The sequence below is a fragment of the Rhinolophus sinicus genome, linkage group LG10, assembly GCF_036562045.2.
Source record: "Rhinolophus sinicus isolate RSC01 linkage group LG10, ASM3656204v1, whole genome shotgun sequence".
Taxonomy (NCBI): Eukaryota; Metazoa; Chordata; class Mammalia; order Chiroptera; family Rhinolophidae; genus Rhinolophus; species Rhinolophus sinicus.
In genome coordinates, this window is record NC_133759.1 from 39740023 (window position 1) to 39756142 (window position 16120).

At 38.7% G+C, this 16120-nt stretch overlaps 1 protein-coding gene across 1 annotated transcript; it reads left to right on the forward strand.

Annotated features, from left to right (window-relative positions):
• Nucleotides 1–4: 4 nt before the first annotated feature.
• On the forward strand, nucleotides 5–15461 carry LSM3 (LSM3 homolog, U6 small nuclear RNA and mRNA degradation associated). Its single transcript, XM_019747113.2, has 4 exons — nucleotides 5–158; nucleotides 1901–2011; nucleotides 3404–3499; nucleotides 15048–15461. The coding sequence occupies exons 1-4, from the start codon at nucleotides 138–140 to the stop codon at nucleotides 15126–15128; spliced, it is 309 nt and encodes a 102-aa protein (XP_019602672.1). The 5' UTR covers nucleotides 5–137; the 3' UTR covers nucleotides 15129–15461.
• The last annotated feature ends 659 nt before the right edge of the window (nucleotides 15462–16120 follow it).

A 16120-nucleotide genomic window follows, 5' to 3' on the forward strand; every position in this document is an offset into this window, starting at 1 on the left:
GCGACCAATGCAAACTGCAGGAAGCAAGTAGACGCAAAACAAATTTTTTCTACTTCCGGTGCATTGCGTCCTCGTGTTTCCGGAGACTGGAGGGGCGTGATATCGCGAGAGGCGAGAAAGGGCGCAGGGTTTGAAACATGGCGGACGATGTGGACCAGGTGAGTGTCCCCTGAGGAACTCGCTCCAGAGCGGCTTCCCCACTCCGCGCCCTGGCCCTGTTCGGCTTTGCATACCCGGGCTGCTTTCTTCAAGTTCATGGGGCGGTGTCCTATCGTGTCGCCTCTTTCCGGGTCGTCACGGCCTTTAATTTTGCCTCAGGCTCTGAGATCTTTTCTACATCGAAATCCTCCGGAAAATTAAGTTACTCCTCCCGCTGCTCACTTCCTTTCTCTTGAGTCTCACCTTTATCCATAGAATGGCAGTAATTGCCCCTGCCTGCCTCACGGAGCTGTCGGGATTCTGATAGAAAGCGCGGTAATTATCGCGCAACAATTACTTGACCACAACAATGATTATTCATTCCACAAACATGTAGTGAACATCAATTTTGTATGGTTTACACACCGTTCTAAGCACCAGAGACACCGGGATTGACATACGTGATCCCTGTCCCCACTTGGAGCTTACATTGCGGGGGAGGGCAGATACATATGTGATATATAGGAACTGGGATACAGAAGAACTGCTGGTCCTACAGGCTTCCTCACCGGCTCTTCCTTCTTCCCAAAATGCTCTTCCTCAGATATCGTTGTGATCAGGCCACAACTTCTACAGCTTTCTACTGAAGCCTCACTTCATCAAAGAGGACTTCCCTGGCCAGCTACATAAAATAGCGCTCTCCCGAGTTTGTTTTATTTTTCTTCATAGCATGTTATTTGTTCATACTAAATATATGCTGCTGTGTTTAACGTCTGTCTCCCCCAACTAAAATGTGAATTAATTAAGAGCAGGAGTTTTGTTTACTGTTCTATCCTGGGTGGGTTTAGAACAGTACTGGAAACACTCGGCAGATATTTAGGTATTGAGGGAATGAATTGGATGATCAGGGAGGCCTCTTTGAAAAGGCAATGTTTAAAGCTATAGGATGAAAAAAGTAGACAGTGGGCATTCAGGACCCAGGCTAAAGGAGCAGTAGGCCTCTGTCAGTGTGTCTATTCTTACAGTATTGTAATGATTTATATGCTTCTCCCAAATAGAATGAACTGCTTTGAGGGCAGGGGCTGACTTCTGTATCATTGTAGTCTAGTAGTTGGTTACCTGGTCCTTAACAAACAGCTGTTGAACTGATGTTGGGGACCAGTTGAGGTCAGGACGTTTTCCGTTGAACCCACGCTGCATGACTCCAAAGCCAGTGCTTTCAGCCAGCATTCTATACTGCCTGCTGAGTATACTCAAATTATGGGCCAGTCGGCACCCTAAACTCAGCGTGCCCTGTACTGAACTCATCTTCCTTCAAATTTTCATCTCTGCTTAGCATTCTGACTAGTGTGTAGTAGTCATTAAGTCAGTGTTATTCAAATTACTAAATGATATTTGAGATAAGGCTAAAGTCCCTGAGAGTGACTCCCTATGTCCTGAAATTGTATCAAGCAGTTTGGATTTTGAGGAAACAAAGTATAGTCATGATTATTTTGCTGTATAACTCCTACCTGTGTATGTTTCAGTCCTCATTTATATAGCGCTTACTGTGTGCCAGGTACTGTTCTAAGCCTTAACATATGTCATTTAAGCCTCACAACAATGGTATTAGGTAGGCACTGTTATCCACATTTTACTGGATAGACGACTAAGGAAAGCATAGAGGGGTTAAGTTACTTGCTCACAGTCAATGCAGCGTAGCAATGATTCAAACACTACACTCTCTCTAGTACTATATTACTAAGCTTGTTTTTTTAATCAGCAACAAACTACCAACACCGTAGAAGAACCCCTGGATCTCATTAGGCTCAGCCTGGATGAGCGAATTTATGTGAAAATGAGAAATGACAGAGAGCTTCGAGGTAGATTACATGTAAGTAAATTTATTAAATTACCTTGAAATGAGATCATTTCCTTGTTTTCTCTCCCTACTCCCACCCCTTTGAAATGTAAAAACTGTCAAATGTGGAACAGTGTTTGGAATGCAGAGAGGAAGGTGGCAGCTACCCATATTTCTATAAGACAAATACAACTCTATTTTATTCATATTTTTAACATTTTTTTCTCTTACCAGAAAAAATGTGTTTATTAAAGAACATTTTCATTTCTTTCATATTTTACCCTTCTATTTATTTGCAGGTAACATTTATTCTCCATTCTTATTTAAGTGTTTGTTTTTTTAATTACTGACATATGCATAATTTGTGTTTTCTTGTGAAAAAACTTAAATAGCACAGAAATACATGCAGTAAAAGGTGAAATCCCATTTCTTCTATTGGTAACCACTGTTAAAAATTGAGTCTACAGTTTTTAAGATATTTTCTGTATATTTACACGTATATATTTATAATATGTGTCCATATGCATATATTTGCACTATACCACCACTAAAATAAATGGGATCTTGCTATACATATTTTTGGGCACTTTTCTTTTTCACTGAATCTTGGAAATCATTGATCATGAGTGCATGTAGATCTTCTCTATTCTTTTTAATTACTACATAGAATTCTTTATATGGTAATAGTGATATTTAGATTGTTTTCCACTTTTTTGTTACTATAAATAATGCTGCAGTAAGCATTTTAATACATATTTCTTTGTGTGCATCTGCAAATATTTCTATAGGATTGGTCCTTTAAAGTAGTCCTATTTATTCATAAAGAGAGTAATTGAAGGTGTTGTCTCTTCTTGATGACATGTTGCTTTCCAGAGTGCCAAACCCAGTTCTGGCTAGGTTATAAAGGGCAGGGTGTTGCTCTACTTACTTTACCTTGTGATGTTTAGTTTAGGACAGGGGGATTGAATAATACTGTCTTATGCCCTTAGGAGACTGCTGTGTCATCATCTTAGCAATCAAAGGATTTTATCTCTTATTGTATCTTGTCAGACTGTTACAGATGGATTTGAAAGAAGTCTACTGAAAAGTGATGAATTTGTTATTTTCCATAATTAAATTTTATAAATGGTGTAACTGCCTTGGATAACAAGTAGGGTGAAAACTGTAAAAATAATTTCGAGTTATTTTGAGTGAATATCATTTTTGGCCTTTTAAACCGTTTTCTATTTTTATAGAAATTAAGCTATCATTGGAAATGATTTGCAAAGAAACAATATATTTGTACAGCAGGATTATTTTTTATTTACCTGTAAAAGTTTGTGGTATAAGTATTGTGTGTTGTAATTGACCTATTAGCATATTGTAAGCCCTGTTCATTGTTTCTTAATTTATTAAATTTCTTGGTCCCTCATGCTCCCACTTCAGGCTTATGATCAGCATTTAAATATGATACTGGGAGATGTGGAAGAAACTGTGACTACTATAGAAATTGATGAAGAAACATATGAAGAGATATATAAAGTAAGTCATGCAATTCTATTCATAGTTTTAAAAATGTCAATTGTTCTTAACATCCAACAGCTTAACACTTACTTATGGGAAATCTGTCATGTTTTGGCACCTACTCATGGCTCATTAGAGTGTAGCAATTACCAGCAAAGTCTTTGGGGTCAGAGAGACCTGGTTTCCAGTACTGGCTTGGCCACTTCCTACTTGGGGAATATTGGACAAGGGAAATAACTTTCCAGGCTCAATTTCCATTGGTAAGCAGGCATACTACCGCTTAATTCGTAGGGTTGCCAGGATTCAATGAGATATGACAGTGTAAGATGCCTATGTATGCTAATATATAGCAGTAATACTGGAAAATGTTCTTTTGTTTGATGTGGATTTGATCTGTCAATAATAGAAACTAAAACTTGAGATATTTTAAAAATATTAATTCATTACAAATAATAAACCTATTATGTTAATGTAAGTAACATTTTTATGAAAAATAACTATTTTCTAAAACAACAGTGAGGAGTGTCTTCATTTTACATTTTTACAAATGTCTTTATCGTGTGGCTTAATTAATGACCTCTAACTTCTCACGACTTTTTTCTGCATTTAGTCTGTTGTGATATGCTACAGTTGAAGAAAATCTGACCTCACACAGATAGGTAGTCAGAAAAGGGAGGGTTATTTTTGTGGGTACTTGCCTTTGATGGTACATCCAAACTCAACAGGTGGTGGTTTCTTAAAGGTTAGTTGCAGTGTGGAATCTGAAACTTATCAATGAACTTTTCACACTCTTGTTATATGTAAATTCATTGGTCTACTTTGCACTTTGAATGGATCTTTTACACGTTTGATTTTATAACATCAAGCACTGGTCATTTGGAATATACTGTTAATTTACTGAGTTATACAGATCTTCAAAGTGTTGACACATTTCATTCTTCAAATATAAAAACAGAAAATCATATTTGTTAAGTCTTTCAAGTGTTGAGAAGCCAGTCGCTGGCTCTCCTAGAGGATAAGGTGTTTTTTGTTTGTTTGCTTTTTAAGGAGGGCGTAGCTCACAGTGGCTCATGTGGGGATCGAACCAGCAACCTTGGTGCTACCAGCACCACGCTCTAACCAATTGAGCTAATCGACCACCTTTAGAGCATATTGTTTTAAGCCTGGATTCAAACCTTGAGTCCCTTGCTTATCAGCTATATAGTTTTACCAAATTACCCACCTGTCTGACTGTTTCTTGTCTATAAAATGGGGGTGGTAATAGGACCCACTTCTTACAGCTCTTGAGGATTCATTGAAAGGTTATGTGAAAAGCCTTCATATTAGCAACAGGTACATAGTAAATGTTCAGATGTTAGCCTTTGTTGGTTTTGTAGTTCTTCTTTATCCTGGCTATCCTCCTCTCTTCAACCACTCCTGACTCCTTTGCTAGTTTTCTTTCTTTCTCTCTCTGAACATGGCCCTTTTTTTTAAATCTGCATTTTTTTTCTTCAGAGATATCATTTAGTAACTTGTATGTTATAATCTATGAGTCTATAACAGTAATCAGTACAGCATAAAAGCTTGAGCTCTTAACAGATCTGGGTTCAAATCCTGGCTGCTGGTTATGTGATCTTGGACATGTTATAGAAACTTCTGAACCGCAGGGACCTCCTCTATACAATGCCAGTGCCTGTGCTTGCCTCCCAGGGTTACAGTAGGATGCAGTGAATTTGGTGCATGTAAAGTGGGTGGCCAGTATGATTATGGATAAATCTGTTTCCGGTTTCTTTCCTGAACTTCACTCTTTTTTCCAACATTCTTACTGAAAAATTTTCTACACTGTATGTGACCTCAAACTCAGTACATCTAAAACTAAACTGGTGTTCTTCACCTTCAAAAATTCCCTATTTCTGTTCATGATTTTCTCAGTTATTTAGACCATAAATCTCAGAATAAGTTCTTGGACTTATCCCTTTCACTCACACTGATCAGTAACTCATTCAATTGATTCTTCCTTCACGTTGATTTATGTGTCATTGCTTTTCTTTCCCATTGCCATGACCCTAGCTCAGGCACTTTTCTTCATGGCCACCTCCATTGTAGCCCGTGCATGACCAACTGCCAAAGTAATTGTCCTCAAACATTGCTTTCATTTGTCACAGTCATGCTTAGGGACTTTCAAGGCTTTCTATGGCCTATAGAGCAAAGCACAAGTTCAGGCTAGATTAAGACCCTCCATAGCGTGGTTGTAACTTTCCAGTCTCCTCTCTGACGACTTCCCTAGCCAAGTTGGTCCACTCACTGTCTCCAGAGTATGCCCTCTATGGTCCTCCTTCTGTGCCTTTTCCCATAATATTTCACCTAGCTGGAATGTTCTCACTTGTCTCTTTCCTACAAAGACTGTTTTAAGAACCAGCTCAGCCCTGACTCTTCTGCTCCTTTGATTGGATCTTCTGGCACTCTGAGCTGATACTGAGTTTATTCACTTTTTTGTTTGTGTGTTCCTTTTCATATTATGAATTACTGGATGGCAGAGGCCAGGACATTATTCATTCTGTTCCCCACAGTGCCTTGTTAGCTACAGGCAATAAGTATATGCTCAGGTTCCTAGAGGAGTATGGGGTAGGGGAGGGAGGAGAGATAACGAAGTATAGTCTTGCTAGAGAGGCAAGGCGTATACTATTAAGTTTCAAAATTCACTGGGAAGTGGAAATAGCATGAATAGATGAAAAATAACAGTATTCTAAATTCATTTTAATCCAGTTTCAACTTCTGGTATATAACTTGCTAACCAGTTTTATTAGGCTGGTAATATTTTGCCTTTTTATTGATTTTTTGAGGATGTCAGTAGGTCTTCTTTCCAAGATTTGACAGTGCTGTGATTTGTACGTAACAGTCCCGTTAGCCTCTCTCTACCTGCTTCCTTGACTGAAAACATTAGAGCATTGAAAATGAGCTCTTAGATTCCATTCAGATGTAAAAATATCTAGTTCTGAGTTCTCTACTAAATAATGACTGGGGGAAAACACACACACTCCCAAATTTAATTTGGAGGGAATACTTTGTCACAGAACAAAAAAAGGAAAAAAAGTAGAAAGTACTTATCCATGAAAAGAAAGGGTGTGTGTGTGATAATATGTGTTGAGTAACTGCTATACGACTTGCATGCTTTATCACATTTAACCTCTCAGTAACCTTGAAGTCAGTGGTAGTCCCATTTTCTAGCTGAGGAAATCAAATTCAGCTAGGAAGATACAGTAGGAATTTCAAACCCAGGCCTAACTCGCTTCAAAGCCTGCAGGGTTCTTTTTTCTGTATCTGGGCCTGGGGCCCAGAGTAATTGATGATGGATTTGGTGGACAGTGAGATCTTAAAGTTAGCAGGATAGCGCTGAGTTCTTCTGGATAGCTCAGCTGAGCTAACATGAGTAGACAGAGTATAAGACAGTAACACATAAAAATCTCTAGGATCTGGCAAGTCATGCTTAGTTCCTACCACTGTGGGCTTTAAAATCTAATTTGGAAAGTGCCTAGTACACAGAAAAATTTCAGGTATCTTGAAGGTGAGCAATTAGGCAAAATATCTTAGAGAGTATATGCTAGATATGAGAGTGTTCTACCCCAACGTAAACTTACTTTGATAGTAGACAGATGGAAATGGGAGAGTTTGGAGAACTAACCTCTGCTAAATGCCTGCTGTGTGTGTCAAGCACTGTGCTATCCGTTTTATATGCATCGTATTTAATTCTAACAGCCCAGTGAAATAGGCCTGGGTTAAAGCTATCTGCATTACTATCTCCACGAAAGTGTATAGTGTGTAGCGTTTCCCAAACTTACATAACTAGTACTTTTTATCTTAGTACATATTGCTACATAACAAATGGCCCCAAATTTAATAATTTAAAAGCACACATTGTTAGCTCACAGTTTCTGTGGGTCAGATATCCAGGCACAGCTTAGCTGGATTGTCTTATTTCAGAGTCTCTCACCAGGCTGCACAAGGGCTGGGGTATGGTCTGAAGGCTCACCTGGGGCAGGATTTGCTTCCAAACTCACTTGCATGGTTGTTGGCAGGATTCAGTTCCATGAGGGTCGTTGGACCGAGAGCCTCAGTTCTTTGCCACATGCACCCCTAACCACCTGGAAGCTTGCTTTACCAAACCCAGCAAGAGTTGTCTAGCAAGATGGAAGTCACTGTCTTATCATGATAGTGACATATTTCATTGCCTTTGCAGTATTCCATTGGTTAGAAGCAAGGCACAAATGTCACCCACACTCAAAGGCAGGGGATTACACAAGGGTGTGACCACCAGGAGATCACAGAAGCTCCTTATCTTGGAAGATGCTGCTGTGTTCATTTCTGTTCCCTGGATTTCCAGAAAACTGTAATTGAGTTAATGGAAAATTATTATGGATAAAGTGGATTCATATGAAGGGAAGGGAAGGAACTTTTTACTTCAGAAACATGACCACTGAGTAGGCTAGTTGAGTGAAATATATCAGTTGTTTTGATGAGCACAGACTCTAAACTTAACTGTCCTAAAACTAGATGTGCCTTTTGCAACTTGAAACCAGAAGAAAGTACTGCTTCATAATAGCAGACATCAGACATGGATATTTGTTTCCCTCAGAGTGATTCTTAAATGGTGTTCTTTGAACCAGTATTAACATTACCCTTGAATAAGTTAGAAGTGCAAATTAATGGGCTACATCCTGACCTACAGAATGAGAATCTCTGGGCATGGAGCCTAGGGAAACAGTTTTAACAAGCTGTTAACCGGGTGATTCATATGACATTAAAATTTGAGAACCACAGCCTGAGAGAGTCTTACCTCAGGAAGAGTTAAATAAATTCATGGATGACAGATAAGTATATTTGAATTTAGTATACTAAATTTATGAGTATGACTTGATTTAGTGTTGGGGTTCTCTGGTACCAAAGAAGCTCATAAAAACAGTTTTTACATTTTGAAAAAAGGTATGTAAACACAGCTATTACTAATATTTCCTGCCTGGCTGAGATGAGACTCCACATCCTGCTCTGTCTGCTAAGACATGATTCTCAGTCTTTAGGCAAGGTTGTAAGACCCTCCAATGCCGGAAAGCTTTAGAAAATTCCTTGTAGATAACGGGTGGGTGGTCATGACGACTGGGCTTCAGATACGAAAGAGGAAACTAACCTTGGAAGCATCTGGGGCAAATGAAAGTTCCCGCTGTTATCAAAATGTAACAGACACAGTTATCTCTGCTCAGAACAGAAGATCCCATCAGACCTTTTTGTTCTAGGTGATATATTAATAAGATCTCTGAACAGCTCTACTTTGTGTGGGAAGTTGTTTTCCCTCAAAAATACTAACCCCCTTTTATGTTGAAACACATCACATAGTCTTTGTTACTGTTGGTTTCAATGGAAAGAAATTCGGAAGAATTTTTAAATCTTTCGCACTTAAAAAAAAGTAATATATTTTTTTTCTGAGCATAAAAATGCATATTCACTAAGAGAGGTTAGCAGACAAAAACAATACAAGGAAAATAAAAACTACCCATCCCACCAACCAGAAATATCTACTGAAAATATTTTCTTGTATTTCCTTTTAGTATTCCGTGTCGCTCTTTCTCTTTTAAATTAACATGGACACAATCATAATACACCAATTCTAAGATGCACTTTCTCTTAAATTTTAGAATCTCTAAAATAGATTTGTATCTTACAGATGATATGACAAAGAATTGTCGTAGTTGAATTAGCGTTTTTCCTTTTTTAGTTGAACTGAAGCTTAAAAGTGGTGTCTTACATGTGATGAAATATAGACTATATAATTTTATATTCTGCTTTTTTCATGTAACATTATTAACCTAAAATTTTCACCCTGGAAATCGACTCGCTAACTACAGTAGCTACCTCTCTTATCCAACTCCAGTCGGCTCGTGGTGGGGTTCCTCCTGAATCTGTTTGAAGGTGGTGTGTGCCTGCACATCTCTGGGTGGAATGGCTGTAGCGGATTCTCAGAGCACACTGACCTCCATAGAGATGCTTGACTGCACCTCTGAGGGCCGGCTGCCGCAGGAGGCACCGTTCAGCCACCGCTCAAGCGAATGTGCATCCTCTCTCCTGCTCCCAAGCTGGCAGCTGCAGAAGAGGAGCTACGTTTGCTTAGTTAATCAGACTTTTTTTTACATTGTCTTGGTATATTAGATAAAATATTAGCAATGAAATCTTTGGATGAATGAAAATACTTTTCTCATTTCAACTATAAAGAAAAAGCAATTTCTCTTGTAGAAAGTGTGGTACCGTGGTATCTTCCATACAGAAAGTCTATTTTCTCGTGCAAGCAACCTTACTATCTTCTAGAATTTTAGACGTATATGATAGGTTCTCCTTGTAGTGTATACATGTGTATTAACTATAGATACAGGAAGGAAAGATAGTGATATTACGGGAACGTCTATAGTCTCATTCAGCATCATGGAGAAGAACCACTATACTCTTGGTGTTTTTCTCCAAGATAGGAAACCAGACGAAATGGTTCCTCAGCAGGACCATTTAAGTTTTGCTCTCTCTCTTTCCTTTATTGAAATCACAAATAAACATCAACATTATCAAAACCGTTAGGGAGACTGGTGTTTTTCCGTAACTTAGTAATTGACTTCTAAATAATTAATTTGACTACTGACTCGTTAATGAGCAGGTTGATAGTCAGTCTTACTCTTTTGGCTTTCAGCCCTCCATAATTAGTGTGTCCGTTTTGTAAACTGCTAAAGGTCTGTATTACTTGGTCTCAGCCTACTTTTTCCAGCTGTCCATCACGTTTATCACCTTCCTTCATCAAACTCTTAATGCTTTGACTCACCAGTTTTCTCCCGGGGATGTTGTGCCCTTTTGTAGCCAAGCCATCTAACTCCCTCTGCTTGCAGCACCCTCCCTCACTTTACAGACCTTTCCTGTAGGCCTTCCAGACGGCATCAGGTGTTTCTCTTAGACCTTTAGACGAGCACTGTCCTGCAGAACTGTCCGCAAACATACAAACGTTCCAAAGGTGCCGGTGTCCACTAGGGCAGCCATAATCAAAATGTGGTTATGTAGCACTTGAAGTGTGTGCTGATGTAGGACTAAGGATCTTTAATTTAAATTAAATTTAATTTAACCTTAATTTCAATTTAGCTGCCTGTAGTTAGTGGCTCTTGTATTGGACACAGCAGCTGTAGACCAACTCCCATGTGGAAGTAATTGTCTCTCACGATCTTCGCCATTCAGAAGTAATTCTTCTCTCTTGATGATTCCACATTATATATCACTGTATAATACTTAACACATAGCATATTATGTTTCCTATTCACTTTAAATTGCTTCCATTTTAATTTAACTTTTTCGATAGATAGTAGAGTCACACAGTTTAAAAGTTATTAAACATGAAAAATAATGTGATAAAACGTTTTCCACTCTATTTTCTATTTATCTTTCTGCCCCCACCCCTAGAGGTAATCACGATTACTAGTAGTTTCTTGAGAATCCTCCCCAGTGTTTTTATGCATATAGTAATGAAAATTATTCTCTCTTCCCGGTTTTTTTTTTTTTTTTTTGTAGGTAAAACATAACATACCATGCATGTTGTTGCACAGCTTGCTCTTTTAATTTAATATATCTTAGAGCTTGTTTCCATTTTCATATGTAGCTTCTTTATGCTATTGGTTTTATCTTTATGGCACTCCAGTATATATAGATGTACCTTAAGTTATTTAACTATTTTCTTATTTATAGATAACCATTGCCAATCTTTTGCTAATACAAACTATCCTGCCATAAATAATTTCATCTTTTGCTTACGTGAAAGTACCTTTGTAGGATAAATTCATACTTTTTCTAACTTTGATTTCTAGAATAGGGATTCTCTAGGAGCCACAGGTCCATGTTTTATCATCTCTGTATGTCTAGTGTCTGTCATAGTACCGGATACATAATGGAAAGAGAACATGCACATATACATGCATGTGTGTGTGCACGTACGAGACACACACCTCCACCCCTACCCTTATGTATGACAGGTGGGTCTGCAGTCCTTGGCAATGAGATAAAATCTTTTCTGTTTGAAACTAATACATTCAACCTGAGATTAAATCTAAGGTTCCCTCATATAAATATTTATGTATTTACTGGGGGCGCCAAAAAAATGTATACATTTTAAGAGATGTTATCTATGCTCAAGCAGTAGTTCGCAATCAGAAGTTTCTGGACGCTGATGGTAACCACTTTGAGCACCTCTTGTAATTGCAGAAGTCAAACGTGATTTGTATTTATCTTTTGTTATCGGTATATATTAAGTATTGCAATTAATACAGTTTTTTCCTTTCTTAAATGTGTATACATTTTTTGGCACCCTCTATAAATACACGTATATGTATTTATACCAAGGTGTGATCAAACAATATGGTGAATGTTTAAATAAAAAAAAGTTATTACACTAAAAGACATATTGCTTTTAATACCCCTCAAAATGCCCCCTCCCCTTTGCTTCGAATACACTTATCCCATTGTTCTTGCCACTTTCTGAAGCAGTTCTGGAGTCCTCTTTCTTGAGTGTCTTTAGTTGCACTGCTGTGGCTGCTTCGATGTCCTGAATCATTTTGACTTTGGGGAAGAGCCAGAAGTCGCACGGTGCCAGATCCGGTGAATCAGGTGGATGAGGACACACCATAATGTTTCTATTTGACAGAAATTGCCATATACCAGAGCGATGTGTGACACAAGCGTTGTCATGATGAAGGATGGTTTATGGCACTATTTAAAACACACTTTCTCTCAGCCGTAGCTCACACCCGACTGACTGCACCGAACAAGTTGAAACTTGTCACACACTGTTACTAAGGTTAGACGCGCTGCTTCCTGTATTGAAGATCCCTGCCCTTCCGTTGGATGGCACTCGGCAGCAACATTCACCATGTTTTTTTTATCACAACAGAAAGGCTCTGTGTCACACATCACTTTCATACAGCAATTTCTGTCACATAAAAACATTACAGTGTGGGGGCGGCCTGATGGCTCAGTTGGTTAGAGCATGATCTCTGAACAACAGGGTTGCTGGTTTGATTCCACTTGGGCCAGTGAGCTGCGCCCTCCACAACGAGATTGAAGACAACAAGCTGCTGCTGAGTTTCCAGAGGGACCGCCAGATGGCTCAGTTGGTGAGGGCACGAGCTCTTAACAACAAGGTTGCTGGTTCAATTTCCTCATGGGATGTTGGGCTGCACCCCCTGCAATTAGAGATTGAAAACAGCCACTGGATTGGAGCTGAGCTGCACAACTAGATTGAAGGACAATGACTTGGAGAAACACACTGTTCCCTAATAAAAAAATAAAAAAAATTACAGTGTGTCCTCATCCACCGTATTCACCGGATCTGGCACCATGTGACTTCTGGCTCTTCACAGTCAAAATGACCATAAAAGGTAAACATTTTGAATCGATTTAGGACATCAAGGCATCCACGACAGTGCAACTAAAGACACTCAGGAAAGAGGACTTCCAGAACTGCTTCAGAAAGTGGCAAGAACAATAGGATAAGTGTGTTCGAAGCGAGGGAGAGTATTTTTGAGGGGGAGTAATGGCAATGTATCTTTTACTGTAATAAATTTATTTTTATTTAAACATTCACCATATTGTTTGATGACACCTCATATATAAGTATATAGGTGTGTGTGTTTGTGTATGTGTGTGTGTGTTTAAATTCTGGGTGAAATTCATTGCCATTACTACAAAATCCAATACATTTTTCTGATACTGATTTTATAGAATTCTTTTCTTATCTAGAAATGTAAGTTTACACACTGACCCCCCTTTTTTTCCAAGAATTGTTTGTCTATAGCCTGGTCTCCTGGATGGATGATATAAACAGATAGCCTAGGGCAGGTAACTCACACGTGGATAGTTGAAAGTTTACCCTTATGGGCATGTTAGTTATTATTGGCTAGACTATGGTAACAAATACCCTCCAAACGTGTAAATCGAAGTTTGTTTCTTGATCACATAATTGTTCTAGGCAAATTTCCTCCACATAATCATTCAGGAACCCATCTTGTAGCTCTACCATGCCCTAAGTCCTTACCGTCATTCTCATCCAGCCAGTGGTAGCGAAAGAAATGGAAGAGTGCTTGTGGGTGGTTTTGTTAATTAGGCCTTGAAGTGCCACATATATCTTCTTACATTCTTTAGGCTAGAACTCAATGATACGACCATACCCAACTTCAAGGGAGCCTGGGAAATATAGTTTAATTGTGTACCCAAGAAGGAAAGAAAAGGGAATTTTTATGTATAGCAATTTCTGCTATAGTCTGTCCCTCTGGCAACCAAATATCTCTGTATACCTGTGAGCAGCGTATTTTTTAAAACATCTTCATGGAAAAATGACCATGGATTATCAGTTCTCTTTCCCTAGAAACCTGTTAAAAGTGGACTGTCAGCTTTTTTACTAGGAAACATTGCTGATGGTGAAAATGGCCTCTCATTCATAAATTGTATGAACTGGGACAACTATGAATGAGCTCTTGTTGGTCTTTATAGCAACTAGACGATCTTGGCCTCAGTACTGAGTTTGTTTAACTGAGAAGGTTTACTGGGCTTTATTCCTCCAAGCTTTTGTTCCTGCTTATGTACAGTTTGGGGTCTAAAAACAGTTGGCTTTTCTAACCTTGTGAATCTTGTTTCTTATAATCTCTGTTTGAAAACCAGCTGATTCTTTCCTGAGTTCGTTTCTCTCATATATTCCTTGCTGAGTGTATCAGGTTAACAACAACACCTTCTGACATTTGGCTTTTTCAATGTCTTCCTCCAGAGACTATAGGTTTGGGAGGTGCTTGGGCTACTCTGCAGGCATTGCAGGCAGTTATACCTAATATTTTGCCAAGGCATAAGAGGGTTCCATACATTCCATCTCTGTTTCCTTACTGCCTAAGGTTTGACTTCTAGGCTAATGCCCCGAGGTATATCCCATATGTGTGAGTGCAATAGCACATAGAAGCAACATACAATGAAATGTCTTTGCACAATAGAATTTTATTTCTTGCCCACATACTTAACAGTCAGAGTGAGCTTTTATGTCATCACAATAGCTTTCTTTCAGGTGCTAGGTCAGGGACCCAGGCTTCCTCTATCTTGGGGCTCTGCCATCTCCCAGCTTCACCATTATCTGAGTCTATCCAATGGTAGGGGGAAAGACCACAGAGGGATGGCATTCACGGGAGTTCTATGGATCAGTCACTTCTGTTTACTTCCCATTGGTTAAAACCCAATCTCATGGTTATATCTGGTTGCAAGGGAGCATGGGAAATGTAGTCTAGCTGTGTGCCAGAAAGAGGAGAATGGATTTTCATGAATAGCTCGTTTCTGTGCCAGTTGTTGATATCCAGTAAAAGTAAGCAGTTAATAGATTGGTTCCTTGTGCTACAAAGGTAAGTGATCAGGTTTTTTAATCAATTTATGTTATGATGAATCTGTTTGTTGTTTTTGTTTTCAAATTTCTCTTGCAAAAAATAATAAACAATACTACTACATATTTATATAAATGTGTTCTGTTTTTTTTTTCCTCTTCCAGTCAACAAAACGGAATATTCCGATGCTCTTTGTCCGGGGAGATGGTGTTGTACTAGTTGCCCCTCCATTGAGAGTTGGCTGAAACAAAGAATTTATCCTGTATGGAAAATAGGAGACTTTGTATGATTGCCTCTTTAAATGTAGAAGATATTCAAAAAACTCTGTGTAAATTTTGATACTAAGAAATGACCATCGATTCTTCCACTCCTGAAATGAGTTGATTTGCAGATAACTTACAAATTCTTAAGCTAAATGGCATTTTTATTTTTCTCCAACCCTCCAATAAATGTGATCACCAAGGTGCAACACTCTTTCAGGAGTTGATTTGCTCCATTGTTTTTTCAGGCAGTTTCTGATTTTTTTAAAATTTAAATTAAATTTGATGTTTCCTGTTTTGATTTTTTTTTAAAATGCAGTCTCCTGTCTTGTGAATTCTTTAAGCACACATCTTACATTCACTTTATGTGTACACATGTAGTGCATCTGCCATGTTTGAGGCACCAGGTTGAGTACTGAGAACTACAGTTTGTCGATACGCTTCTTTCCCTCAAGTATTCTGTGGAGGCCGTTGTTTAAACCAACAGTTGCAGGACAGTGAGATAAGTGCTGGTAGAATAATGTATGTGCTCGTATAGGATGCCATAGGAGCAACTAGAAGAGCACCCAAATCAGAAGGTGGGTGGAGGGGGTGTGTCATTGTAAGCATTAACATTGCAGTACAAGATGAAGCACTATTTCTGTTCCTTCTGTCTGGCCTGATTTATTTCTGAGGTTAGGCTTCAGTGGTTATACACCTGTGTGGTTCGGCTTGGTCATATCTACAATGCTGCACATATTTTATGACTTGAAGAAACCATTTTTCCATTCTCAGATCACAATCTATTAATGATGAGAGAGGTCTAAAACAATATATGTCAGTGGCACAATAAAACAGTGGCTAACAGCAAAGCTGTTTTTATTTCTAGCTTCAGTCAGTCAGCACTTAATGCTTGAAAGGTAAAGGGGAAAGTATATTGTATGTGTTGTAATCTCTAAAACTTTACTAAGACGGCTTAGAACCTGACACTGTCCATT

Excerpts from the sequence above, each read along its gene's own strand:
- LSM3 (XM_019747113.2), top strand. The coding sequence starts at position 138 with ATGGCGGACGATGTGGACCAG. Across the intron at positions 2,012-3,403 it reads AGCTTCGAGGTAGATTACAT|GCTTATGATCAGCATTTAAA; the intron begins GTAAGTAAATTT and ends CTCCCACTTCAG. Across the intron at positions 3,500-15,047 it reads CATATGAAGAGATATATAAA|TCAACAAAACGGAATATTCC; the intron begins GTAAGTCATGCA and ends TTCCTCTTCCAG.